General features: G+C 33.4%; 1 protein-coding gene and 1 long non-coding RNA gene across 2 annotated transcripts; one reads left to right on the top strand and one right to left on the bottom strand.

Moving 5' to 3' along the window:
• Window positions 1–241: 241 nt before the first annotated feature.
• LOC141663946 (ABC transporter G family member 29-like) lies at window positions 242–9,389 on the bottom strand. Its single transcript, XM_074469793.1, has 21 exons — window positions 9,080–9,389; window positions 8,731–8,943; window positions 8,506–8,590; window positions 8,199–8,358; window positions 7,997–8,073; window positions 7,840–7,893; window positions 7,631–7,721; window positions 6,853–7,154; window positions 5,537–6,135; window positions 5,249–5,406; window positions 4,712–4,821; window positions 4,409–4,565; window positions 3,949–4,115; window positions 3,393–3,725; window positions 3,013–3,303; window positions 2,851–2,934; window positions 2,612–2,745; window positions 2,303–2,527; window positions 1,421–1,595; window positions 849–1,103; window positions 242–744 (listed from the first exon to the last, which is right to left on the bottom strand). The coding sequence occupies exons 1-21, from the start codon at window positions 9,364–9,366 to the stop codon at window positions 475–477; spliced, it is 4,227 nt and encodes a 1,408-aa protein (XP_074325894.1). The 5' UTR covers window positions 9,367–9,389; the 3' UTR covers window positions 242–474.
• Window positions 6,074–12,038, top strand: LOC141663947 (uncharacterized). The gene is made up of 4 exons (XR_012551753.1): window positions 6,074–6,213; window positions 6,905–7,156; window positions 9,912–9,983; window positions 11,734–12,038. It is a non-coding gene; the product is annotated as an uncharacterized LOC141663947 (long non-coding RNA).
• The last annotated feature ends 2,022 nt before the right edge of the window (window positions 12,039–14,060 follow it).

Raw genomic sequence — 14,060 nt, forward strand, 5'->3', positions numbered from 1 at the left:
ACTTAGGACAATAATTTGAGTACAAGAAATCATGTAGCAAATAATAATGAATAACAATGAGAAGACAAGGCAGACTTAATAATAAAATGTGAGTAAGTGATTATAAATTTATAATGTATAGACTTAAATATGGAGGAAGAGTATTCCTTTCATTATTAATACATTAACCTTCTATAAAAAAATATAGAGATTCCATAAAAATACAATAACAGAGTACCCAATTGACCTAAGGATAGAAAAATAAACTATGAACACACTACCTTTATAAGTTTCCTGCCAAGCTGCAGTAAATAGTAATAAGTAAATTATTACATCAAATTGTGCAAAATTCAATAAACAGTAGTTCCTTCTAGTAAAATATCTATAAATTTTGTTTTTTCTAGAGTTGCATTCTTCATCAAGGCTTCATCTGTTTTTTTTCCAATTACATTAGGGATGTTGCTGTATTCAAAAAAGTTACATTTTGTAAAGATCCTATCTTGTCTGGAAGTTAAGTGTTTTTAGGCAGAAGGCATACATAAATGCAAAAAAGACTGGGAACCCGGCTAATATTATAGCCACTTGCCCCATATAGTCAGGGTTATATCCATAATGCTCTTCCATGTATGCTCTGACAGTTGGATGAGGTATCGTGATCGTTTGGACTGTTTCCGTCACATCACCAAATTGTGACACTATTAATCCGTAAACAGTCCACGCCATTGGACATATATAGTAATACCACATCCAATACTTCGGGATTTTCTGATTATTATCAAATGGAAATAAGAAGAGTAAATAAATAAAGTTAATATAGAGAGATTATCACCTAGTTACTATTAAATAGGGAAATAAATAAAATAACTTACTGGTTTGCGAATGTAGAAACCAGAGAAGAGATTAAAGAGCGCAAAGAAAGTACTTGAAAGTATTGCTGCTAGTTGATGATTTGGTGTAATGGACACTGTCAGCATTCCATAGTATATGAAGTAGAGAAATGTGAAAAAGTTGACAAAGAAGAACCAGCAGACTTTAGTGACAGTCCCTTCAAATCCAACCATAGGATACACTATCATCGTATAACATATTGTTTGAACAAATACATATGGTATTTCCACACAAACCTGTATCATAAATAAACTTCTGTTAAAACCATGTTGATGACCATATAGCTAAAACTAAACTTGACAGAAGTTCTGAATGTTTGTTGGACACTTGAAATGTGAGTATTAAATGTGCACCCTTATGCATTGCAGTTATTTTGTTTTCAGACATTTTAGATCACTAGTAGATGAACAATACATTTTACTTGAATGAAGCTTAAAATCATAGTGTTGGCATCCATTCACAATGCAAACTTTTCTTGCAGTGTACATAATCTGTGGCATCTGGGCGTGCTTTTTCTAGGCACAACAGAGTCGTTATACTATCATATGCTTACCTGTGCCATTGCATATGGTATTGCAGAGTACATTCCTGCAGCTCTTTCTCTGTAGAACACCGTTCTTTCTAAAGCTACCATTGGCTGTACTGTCAAGCAATTATTTATTCCAATAAAGAGCATAGAATTATACATGGATCCAATGATTTTGGTGAGCTGCGCACTGTCACTTCTCCTAGATGTAGAAATAAAATGAAGAAATTAACAAGCAAGAATAGAGAAGGTTACATTTTTGTAGTTCTGGTTACTAGCTTTGCACTGACCTTGGTTTTTATATAATATATTTATTTTGTTTTGGATAAATAATTTAGGTAATTAAAATGTATTTAGTTTAATAGTTTTTTTTGAAGGTTATTGAAAGTGTTTTTGGATCTTGTCACGATTAACTTTTAATTTTAGTTACTGTTCAATAAATATGAGTAGGATAATTAACAATAATCATTTAACTTTTATAGTTTAAATTTAGATTGTGAGTATGATAGGTAAATAGTAGTGGTTATGTTATGTTAGCATGGTAGAAAGTCCAACCTGAAAGGTCAAAGAACAGTAAAACTACGGATAAAATTTGAGCAGTATTGACCAAGTATGCTTGTGATTTGCTGCTACTACGAACGTCCGCAACATTTAGCTTCTTACCAACACTTTGACAAGTTTTAATTAAATTGATTGATTCACTATATTAAAATATTAAGTTTGTACACTATAATTTCTATATTTGTTATTATGTATTATATCATTATATAATGTAATTAGTATGGTAGAATCCTAAATCTCTTTTACTAAAAACGACAACCGAACAACCAATTTTGCCCCTTTACTCTTTTTATATATGATAATAATGAAGTTTAAGAGTTTTATACAGGATGAAAAGTTGAGGCATACCTATCGCCAACTTTCCAGAAAACTGCCCCAACAATGAGTGCACTAGTCAAGGTGAAAAAGTATCTAACAAGGTTATATTCAGGACTTCTCCAATAGCTAACCCATTGTTTCCATAAGCAGGACTCCAATTGCTCCCATGTAGACTGGGGATATTTGGTAGGGAAATGAAGGTCACTAGCTCCTGGAGAAGGTTTAGACAGCTCCTCAACTAGAACCTTGTTTCTTCTGCTCATAGTTACACAAATCTCTTAGAACTGCAATATGAGAATCTTATGTATATTGCTATTAGAGTATACGTTGAATACTTACTGATACAGTGCCGATGATTTGTAGTGTCTGGCAAAATCAATTCCAAGACGGTGTTCTGTATCAACTGAGCTTACTTCAAGCATCCATGTCGCGGGATTGTATTCGTCTTTTATTTTTGGTACCCCGCTAATCTCCTGCAGTTGGTGGTGAAACTCTTATGTTTCTTAAAGGTAAAAGAACAAGAATTATTTGCAAAGTATCACTTAATATTATTGTAGTGATATAAAGAAGCCCAGTACCTCAAAATATCTGATTACTGAATGGGAGTTCTTGCCCAGCGGTCCATGGTAGATCACCTGTCCTCTGCTCTTCAGCAGAAGTAACTGATGCAGAATATGATATGCTGATCACAGTGGGTTGAGAGTGCTAACATGCTAAATACCTAAAGTTTTGGCTATTACCTCATCAAATGCTTCAAATATGTCAATACTGGGCTGATGGATTGTGCAAACAACAGTTCTCCCAGTGTCCACCGTGTTTCTAACTGTCCGCATTACAATTGCTGCTGCTCTTGCATCAAGACCAGAAGTTGGTTCGTCCATAAATATGATTGAGGGATTAGCAACGAGCTCCACAGCTATTGTTAATCTCTTCCTTTGTTCTGTTGACAAGCCACTGATCCCTGGAAGGCCCACAATAGCGTCCTTCAGATTGTCTAGTTCCACCAGATTGATTACTTCATCTACAAACATCTTTTAGAAAAAAAAATTAGTCAGTATAATCTTCAAACTTCTATATCGTTTTGTGTTGGAACAGTGACATCAAATCATTGTGTCCTTACCATCTTTTCTTCCTTGCTTACTTCTGTAGGTAGCCGAAGGAAGGCTGAGTAAATTAAAGACTCGTGAACTGTAACTTGAGGTGAGTGGATATCATTCTGTTCACAGTATCCGGATATTCGAGCAAAAGTATCTTGTCTCTTTGGGAATCCAGAAATCCAGATATCACCTTCAATATTCCCTCCTGTTTTCCTTCCCGATAAAACATCCAGTAATGTGGTCTTTCCGGCCCCAGTAACTCCCATTAGTGCTGTTAGAACTCCAGGCTTAAATGCACCAGTGATCTCCTCAAGTAATTGGAGCTTATCTTCTTTCATTCCTTTTTCCTTCATAATCTTTTGAAATAAATTGTTTACGTTAGAGAAGTGAACTACCAGAGGAAAATGTTAATTAACTAGTAAAGCGAGCCTGAACTACCAATTATGTGTATAAGAACTTAAATTACAAAAATAGTCGTGTTAATTTGTGCGCTCGTAGGTTTTTACGTGTCTATGTGGTGTGTGTGTGTGTGTGTGTGTGTGAGAGAGAGAGAGAGAGAGGGAGGGAGGGATGTCAAACCGGTGGCATATCCACAAAGTAACTTATTGCATTAAAGGACATTGTAAGTGCTGTAAATGGAAGGGCCATTCCTCTCTTGGGAGCAACATCATGCTCGGCCTCAAGGCTCGAATCTTTTCTGTTTACTCCTTTGGAATTCGTTCCGTTAATTTGTTGAATTGCGATTTCTCCTTAAACAAATTAGTTCATGTAAGGAAAAAATGTTCTACTCTAACTTGTCTTGCATTGATCAGAGATTCATATTTCTTACCTGGGATCTTTTCAGAAGAGGATATAGAATTCGGGAGTGACTCTGTCTTTGATTTGGAAGTTTGAAGTCTTCTTGACTTATCATCTTCTGTCACTTTAGATATTGTTGCTTGTTTATGATCAGTAGCTGATACATACAAGAGCAATTGTCAGCTACTATAATGGTAAAAGTAGACAATTCTGTTATCTTATACAGAAACTCATTCCTTACGATTCTCCAAATACGTAAGAGCAAAGGTAAAAAGAATGTTGAGAAGAACTGCGAATCCGATGAGAATAGCTACAGATATCCAAATCCAATTTGGGTTAGCACTGAAGTCGAAAGTCTTTAGCACTGCCACTCCCAAACTGGTAACATTATCTGAAGCCTGCATTGTATGTGTGAGCTTAGGAACTTTATTACAGCATTGACAAATTATACTTAACTCTTTTACCTAATACTTGAGTCCATTAAGATTAATCTTGTTAAGGATATAGCTGTAAATCTGATACAAGTGGCAGTGCAAGTGCTTACCAATTTGTCGTTCCACCTTGGAGAAAGCATCTCATTACTAACCAAGGAACTAAAAGCGTAAGGTATAGGTGAAAACCAGTAAGCCCAGCCTAACCAATTTGGAAGCTCATCTGTCACGGCCACAGTAGTTGAAAGTTATAGTAGGCTAAGATTATATTGTGAGAGAGATAAAAATAGTATTGTATTTTGTAACAAGAAACAAATTTATCATCTGTCATCCAATTTTATTTTGTATTTAATTAATTTACCATTAGTAATACGGATTATCATTACTTGATGACTTTAATGTTTTGGTAATTAAATAACGCCTAATACCTGTTGATAACAAGAGAAGTAGCTCATGTAATTATTATTAATGACTACTTGAATTGGTATAAATGATTTTATATATGTTTGAGAATTTAACATGTAGCATTATATATTCATATTGGTTTTTCTTTCTAGTAATTTATTTTGTTACGATTTGCTTCTATTATTATTTACTTAATTTTATCTTGTGGACAGAGGACAAGATAATTTGCAGAGATCATTATGGACCTCGTGTAAGGATGAAGCCCAAGAGAAATAGTAGGAGCAGAACCAGACTTCCACCGGTGTTTGACACGACAATAGTTCTACCCACTCCACAAACGAGCCTAAAAAACCCAGCAGCCATTTGTTGGATCAGAAATACCAACAACAGTTGAGTGAAGAACCTGAAAAGTTAACATGCACCAGATAAATCCTCTTTTGCTTTTAGAAAAAATTACCCTGCACTGAAAGTTTACTTGTGTAAAACCTGTTGGAACTTGTTTATAGATGGGGAGGCATTTTCTGTACAGTTACCTGCTAGCTTCTGGGGCAAATCCGATAGTGTAATAGGTTACCGCCACCCAAACTGTAGATTCCAATAAAGATATTGGAAGATTTAGCACAAAAATTGGAAGAGTAACCGTCCATGGCGGGCTGAATAGATGGTCTCTTTGCTTGTAGAACACAGGAAGTCGGTCCATGCTGATCGCAAGTTCAGCAAAACCATTGAACATATTGCACATCATTACAAATGTAAGAGCACCAATAAAAGCTGCACCATCATCCTCATTCCTAGTGTACAATGTACTCCTCATAAACACTGTTGAGGTGATAAATGCCATAATGATTATGTGGACTATCTTGAACACATAGATAAAATAATTTCTCTTCAACAGTGACCATTCTCGTCTAAATATGGTCTTCAAGAGATCCTGTTTAAAAACCATATCCTTTTTAAACACAAGAGCACCCTTTTGCATTTGATCCTTGTCATATTTTACACACAACTCCTCCGCAAGTCTCAAGCCTATATGAAAACTTCTAAAGCGAGCTGCAAATTCGGCGACAGATGTGTATTCATAAGTTTGAGTTCTGTCAGCCCAGTAATGCTCTTGGTTCTTCTTTGAGGTTACCTGTATTCAACAAAGACTTCAGGCCGTGCCCGAATTCATATGACATGAAGCAGTTGTGGATTGAAAGCAAATAGCCAGGTACATCAGTTTCCTTGGCTAAATTCTTTGAGTTTATGCATAAGTATGTCCACTTGTCCAGTGAACTTGTTCCTAACATATATATATATATATATATATCTTAAAGTCGACTGGACACATTTAATTTGAGTAGAGCAAGTAAAATTACAATTTCTCAACTTGCATGGTTGAAGATCATACGTAACTATTCTAATTTTATGTCACATGATATAACTTTAAATATATGTCTCTAAGTGGAATATCAATATCATTGAATGAACTATTATTTGAAATAGAATGCAGGCATATTTTATCATCTTAGAAGTTTATTATTTTCAAGTGCCTTCTATATATATATTTCTTTTCATTGACCTTATGTTCGAATAACTATATCAAATATGAAAGCCAATGGAAATCATTTCTTTTTATTTGAAAGCTACTAGAATAGACATAGTAGGCTACTTAAATATGCAAGCACAAGTTCTGCAATCGGAATAAACTGTTTTTTTTATTTAATTTTGTACTTCCATAATTTATATATTTATCATGTAAATAGATTTTTTCAGGGACTCGGCACATGCACACTGCACATAGTGTTTTGCATATTATCAACTATTTAATGACACTATTAGTAATGATCATGATAATACAAATACCTACTTCTTGCAAATAGTCAGCAATTCCTTTTCTCTCTGGACACTTGAATCCGCAGCTCTCAAAGAACTCGACAACATGCTCCCGTGGGCCCTGATAAACAATTTGACCCTCTGATAAGAGAATAATATCGTCAAAGAGATTGAATGTCTCTGGGTCTGGCTGAAGGAGGGACATTAGCACTGTCGATTCTGTCTGGTGGACAATTTGCTGCAAGCACTTTACTATCTGAAATGCTGTGGAGCTGTCCAGGCCTGTGGTTATGTCGTCCATAAATAGAGTCTTTGTTGGCCCAACAAGCATTTCTCCTGTAAGTACATTTTATAAGATGACTGAAAAACAATATTTGAATATTTGTGATTGTTTGTGTTAATCGTCTTTTTATAATGCACACTAGTTTATAAGCTTAAATTTATATATCAATGTTGACAGATGTTTCTACATTGTTGTTTATGCGCTTGTACTTAACCCTGATAATTAAGACTAAATTTGAGCCATTCACTTTGATAATGTGACTCATTTTGAATCCCCTGAAATATCAAGAACAATCTGAAGAAACTGTCAACTATTTAAGCACTGTATAAAACGCAGGTAAGTGAGTCAGGTGGAAGTCTTTTGTGCTTTAGCGACAGTAACTACTTAAATAAACACCATCCTTTTTTAGACATCATTTAGTATATTGTTTCCTAACTCTGATTTCACTTCTTAAAATTAGTAGGAACTAGATCCTATCAAACTGTTGGTGAAATTTAGGATAATACAAAGAAAGAGGGAAGAAACTAACCTGTTGTGACTCTCTTTTTCTCGCCCCCCGATATTCCTCGCTGCATTTCATTCCCAATGATTGTATCTCGGCATGCATCAAGTCCCAAGATCTGTATATGTCAGTAGTCATAGTTACATATGTTAGGGCTTAGTCAAGTACAGATATGTTTCTGTAATATGTAGTTAAACAGTATCTAATATGTACTTGAACAGAACTTCAGAACTTACTTTTAGAGTGTACTCTGTAATAAAACAGTTTTCAACTCCTTCCATCGCAGTTTGCTTTGACATTTAAAAGTTAAACAAAACAAAAATCAACCAAAAGCAATTGCTGTTGGACATTACTGCATGTTCCCAATAAAAAATTGCATCAGATATATCTTACCTTCATAAAATAATCAACCTCGGGATCAGGAACTATCCCAGCTTCCTTCTCTCTCCTTTCAAGCTCAGTTACAAGGTCTACATTTTTTTAAAGTGACCGTCCCCATAAGATCAACTGAAATATTTACCTACTAACAAATGAAATGTAGTGTTGAACGATCCTAATATTATGAAGGACATTTGTTGCAGGCTTAATTAAGTACCATATCTTGATCCAACACCCTGGCACCTGGAAGAGAAATCTAAGGTTTCTTTGACAGTCATTTGTCCATCATGAATATTAGTCTGACTTATGTATGATGATGTTTTCTTTGGCACAAATTCTTCCAGCCTATACCCATTATAAGTGATTTCTCCTACAACCTGTAGCAAGGAATGCGTGATACAAAGAGCTTATCTACTCAATTTGTCAAAAATATTCGGCTAATTTGTACACGGAGGTGAATAAATAGGATTTTTAATCCAACCCAAAACAATAAAAAGTATGAAACAAGGGAGATTGTCACTAACTTTTAAGTTAGAGTCCGGCATTCCAGCAAGAGCCAGTAAGAGGGTTGTTTTCCCAGAAGAAGGTGGTCCTAATAGGAGTGTCATCCTATCACAACATTAATAAAAAATTGTTGAATTCACAAATTTCTATAAACCTATCTACCATCTTGGTAGTCAATCTTTGCATGCATCTTATTAGTAAGTATAAATATCAATATATGTATTGATGCATATGCTTGCCAATACCTTGACGGTTTAATAATTCCACTTGCATCTTTTAGAATCGTGTGTTTCTCCCTCCCAGCTAATTTAATCCCAGGGAAATCACTCAGAACTGATTCGACAATGTTCCGGGCCACATTTGGCAAGGTGGGAAGTGCTCTATCTCCAATCAAGCAATTGCCTTCCACAGTTAAATTCTGAAACCTGACTTCTACTTTTGGCAAGTCGATCCCTACCCTGCACCAATCCACACAACCTTTAGTTAATTAATGTAGTAGGCATATGCTATCAGATATATGTACGTAATTTCATTTAAAACTTCCTGCTGTCCAGATATATAATTACAATTAATATCAGTGGTTTGGAAAAGTACTTGTCTATACGTGCTCTAATCTTTCTCAAGAACTTATCGTTGTCTTCCTCAGGAATCGCAAAGAACTTATTAATGAATTTTTTCCCATCAGGCGTATCCATCTCCTTGTGCACCACTGCATCATTTTCATCTCCTTTCTTTACACTAGTATCTTGATCTGTTATACTAACTGTTGTGGAATACTCATACGTGTCTTCCATATTGCAGTTTGCCATGCACAGTCTCTGAGTATATATATTAGGAAACAATCTTATTTTCTCTCTCGGTCTCTCTCCATGGATGATCATTCAGCGGATCCTCACTATATATACATACATCTACATCAATATCGGCTGTATGATTCTGGCTTCCACGCCTTACTGTTTTCTTCTTCGATGTGATTGATTAAAAAATTGTCTCACCATAAAAAACTAAAGTGTAATCATATTTTTATAATTCAGAACGTGGTACAGAATAGAAGTTAAAATCGCCTCCTAAGTTTACCTAGTTAATTTCACCCTCAAAATTCTTTATTCAGCTTATCTGTATGCATAGTAATCGTGAAAATTGGTTTTCTATTCAAGTTATAATGTTGTGAACTGTGACAGAGTACTCTTTGGACATATCAGTTGAGTCAAGTATGCGTGTACAAAATTAATAACAAAGTTTTGCCCTGAAATTTAGCCAGGCTAGCTAATTGCACTTGTCTTATCTCGTACAACTGCTGATTCAGGAATATCTGGTTCCCTATTTCTAGAGTAGTCATTCTTTGTTAATAACACCAATATTCCTTATCTTTTTGCTTATTCTGAGAAGAAGATTGAAGTTATATTGTCTTTTCTTTTGTCCATAGATGTCTGTCTGGAATGAAGTGCTGGAACAGATGTTTGTTGTCGAAGAAGAAAAGTTATAACAGCATAAACAGGTTAGCTTACTTTTAATCCATGTCAAATACTGTATATTTTACTTTCTTCATGAGATATTCCATACTACCCCCTTTAACTTCATATGCTGGTCATTGTTTTCGTACTATATAACACAATCCAAGCTCCATGAAGATCCCAAAACCCCCTGCTTCAAGGGAGTAGAAGAGGTTATTATTGTAAAGTTAGTAGTTTTCATACTATCTTCCTGCTAAAGGGTGCATTTGATTGCAACTTGGAGAAGAAATTTTATTTTGGGGGTGTGTTAGGTTTGATTTCCTTTGTAATAAATAAAATTGATTTTCTTAAAAAGAGTTTACCACCGTTATTAATGCAACAAAAAAATGTACTTTTACAAAAATAAAACTAATAACGGGTATTTTGTAACTAAAACACTTAAATAAAAGGTTTTGGTTAAAGTCAAAATAGATATCGTTGTTAGGTTCATTTAACACATTTTGGGACATTTTACGAGATATATATGTTTAAAAATATAGAATGTCTTAAAATAACGTGAATAAATTCCTGAAATTATCTTAGAAAACTTACTAGAGATGTTGGTGGTTTTTAATAAAAAATAGTGATAGTAATTTTGTAAATGTTTGTAATTTTCTGCAGTAAATTCTATGAAGTACTCATGAAGTCCACGTATGTTATGTAATTAAAAAAAATTGCGTAAAATATTGTGGTACATATTATTTTGTGAATCATCGTGCATAGACATCACTATTTTAGTAAAAATTATGCAAAACACATATAATTTATGAGTAGAAAATTGCAAAACATATTATTGTATTAAACATGTGTAGTTTGCAGAATATATATCTTTAAATTGACGAACATACGTGTTATCTTATAAAATATATGAGATTTGCAAGATTTTCATTTGAATGATGATATTTATATAAAATGATTCGCAAAATAATATGTTCTGTAATATTTTATGTAATATTTAAATTGCAGAATATAAGTGGACTGCAGGACTCCATAAAAAATAAGGAATCCATAATTTTCATTATTTTATAAGAAATTTTATAATCTAGGAAAATTTAGGTGAGGTAATCTGAGTAACATTATTAGGTAACATGACATTTGATAACATTATGTCTAGTACTGAGTAATGTAGGAGTCGAACCCCCACAAGAGGTACAACTGCGCATCCTATTTGTTGACATTATTTGTGAAATTTTATCAATAAGAGAGTATAATTTTTATTCAGTTGGCAGTCGGACCTCAATATATTAAAATGTTTGTCTAGTATGTGTACATGAGCACATGTTAAAAAAATATGTGCACATGAGCACATGTTAAAAAAGTGTGATTGATGAGTTATAAAAATTTTATTGGTGGAGATTTTTGTACATGTCAGGGTCCATCATTATTAATGAATTTTCCACCAATATTTTATGGACCTCTTATCAAATACTAACTTTTAGCATGTGGGCATAAGCACACATTAGAAAAATCCTAAGTATATCAGATGCTCCAGTTCGGGCTAAACCAATACTGACAATGCAATACTCCTCAAAATAGAGGATATCCTTACAACGACTTTAAATTTCTTGACGTACCTGCAATACTTATTGAGATATGCAGAAAACATGTTTATATCTAGTGTTTTGTTCTCATTCAAAATTAAATAATTAATATGATTGTTCAAATAATTTTAAAAAGTAGATTTTTTGATAAAATAATTTCTTTTGAATTACATTTTTCTACCATCTTCCAACTCAAATAATTCTTGTTTTGCAGCCGCTAAGCAATTCATTTCGGAACAGTGCGGGAATGTTATAATTGTTTTATTATATAACATTCTTTAATGCCGAACAAAATTGACTACATTGTTATAACTGAATATAACATAATTTTGGATCATATGTTTGGAGCCCGCCAGTTGAATATAGGCATTTTTATGTAGTTTGAAGTCTGCATACGATCATAGTATATGGAAGAGAAATGTGTTGTCAAATGTGATTGTTAACTTTTTGTTCGGCCGTCACAAAGTTATTTGATTCTTATGCGTTCGGCCTTTACAAAGTCCATGCATTTCAGCATTTGTGTTGTTTCTTCTGATAGTATACAGAGTAAGGATCCAAGTTAATATGTAACATATTTTTATTTAAATTGGTCAAATGCATTTAAGCTCTAAGCCATCTAATTAATTGGTGTATGCAATATGCAAGTAACAAATAGACCAATCCAAATTATTTATAAATTTCATCGACGCAACTCGCTAATAAACGTGTTGATCCAATTAATATTCTGAGAATTCTAGCATTCTGCTCTTAAAAGCTTTGTGCTGCATAGATGTCTTGCAATACAAAATTAGGATATTGAAGTAAAAAGGTTGTGGCAATTTAAATAAAAAAGTTGCGGCTAGTCTTGGATGTGGCGATAAACGTGAGTTTTTGGGCAGGCGGCAGGCCAATAAGCTTAGGGTAGTGCATACGTAGAAAATAAAGAAGAGGCTATTCTTAGTCATTGTAATCAAAAGTGGATTCGCTTGCCTCGAATAGCCCCTCTTCTTTGCCCCTGTAACCTAATCACATTTGGAGCTCACTGCTTACCTCGCCGGGATCACGAGTGTGTGTAGCTTGTATAAAAGTAGTATTATGCTACTTGTATAGTTATATATGGTTTGGGGATTGATTGTATTTAAGCTTTAGCTCCCGATTCACCAAATAACCTCAATGGGTGTCACAAAAAATTGGACTAATAAGATGCTGACCTTAGATATTCGATTAGTCACTAAAATCGTTAAATTTAAATTTACAGTTTTTCTGGTCTGAACATAATAACGATCTTATATTTTTAATTTTTCTCTTTTTTACCGAAAGTAAGAGTTCGATTTTTAATATATGCATGTGTTAATTAATTAGCAAAAAAAATTAGAGTAAATAAAATTCTGTGATCCCAAGAATATTTATTTACTCGGTTTTAATTGTGTTTAAAAATGAAGAGGTAAATGTGATTGTCAGTTTTTCAGTTTTTATATGCAGGAGGCCAGAGGGAAAATTAACAAGGTTTCATCACATTCATATATCATATACTTTTTTTTTCTTTCTCAACTTCTCTTGATATCGCAAGGCAATCAAACTTTAACAAAAAAAAAAGAATATAAACATGAAAAATGCTGGAAAACCAAATATTGTTATAAAAAGTTTTTTCAAATACTTTAAAACTGATAAGTTTTTTCGTAATAATATGGAACCCCACATATATTCATATTCGCTCGCGAATTAAATCTCGACACGTGTCATGCCACATTATTCTGTAATTATTTTTGTACAAATTTTGAGTTACTTTGCGCTAAAATACTTCCTTCGCAAATATTTTGTCACAAATTTTTTTATTGTAGTGTAAAATTAGGTTATATCAATCTGTAAAATTAATCACCCGTTAAAATAGAAACCCTACTTATAAGGGGTTTCTCAAAATTTGATATAACCTAATTACATATGCGAGCAAGCAAAGAATGTGAACTTTGTTATTAAACTAAAACTTAACATTTAATAATTGTATAATCATATTTGTACTAAACAGAAGTATATAAGCATGAAAGAGAGAATAGTATTTCGACTTTTGTTGTGTCTTTTTAATTACAGAAATGATCTTATTTATAGACAAATCTAGGTGTTCTGCTTGGTATGAATCTAAACCGTGAATCAAGATTTTGCCATGTACATTGATAGTCAGTATTCTTCCATCCGTGTATTGTTTTGTGTGTTGCACATTTCTCCTCTAAAACATGCATAATCTTTTGTGCTCATATGGAATCAAATCATTTGACTATCACATTTACTCCCTCTATCCCAAAATAAGTATCATTTTGACTTTTGACATGTTTTTGAGGTACTAAAAAAAGATATTTGCATATATTTTTGTTCAAATTTTTTTTCCTGAATTAAAAGTTTACATTTATATTTTTATTTAGAAAAGAAAATTTATAAAAAAAATGTACACAAGTACCTTTTTTTACACCTCAAAATACGTGTCAAAAGTTAAAGCGACACTTATTTTTGGACAGATGGAGTATATTATAACACTCCTCTTTAATGGTCAAATGTGAGTTATTACAA

Source organism: Apium graveolens, chromosome 6 (genome assembly GCF_009905375.1).
Source record: "Apium graveolens cultivar Ventura chromosome 6, ASM990537v1, whole genome shotgun sequence".
Lineage (NCBI taxonomy): Eukaryota > Viridiplantae > Streptophyta > Magnoliopsida > Apiales > Apiaceae > Apium > Apium graveolens.

Coding starts and splice junctions, on each gene's coding strand:
- LOC141663946 (XM_074469793.1), bottom strand. CDS start 9,366: ATGATCATCCATGGAGAGAGACCGAGAGAGAAAATAAGATTGTTTCCT. Junction 8,591..8,730: donor GGAATTATTAAACCGTCAAG/GTATTGGCAAGC, acceptor ATGTTGTGATAG/GATGACACTCCTATTAGGAC. Junction 6,136..6,852: donor TTGCTGACTATTTGCAAGAA/GTAGGTATTTGT, acceptor TGTTGAATACAG/GTAACCTCAAAGAAGAACCA.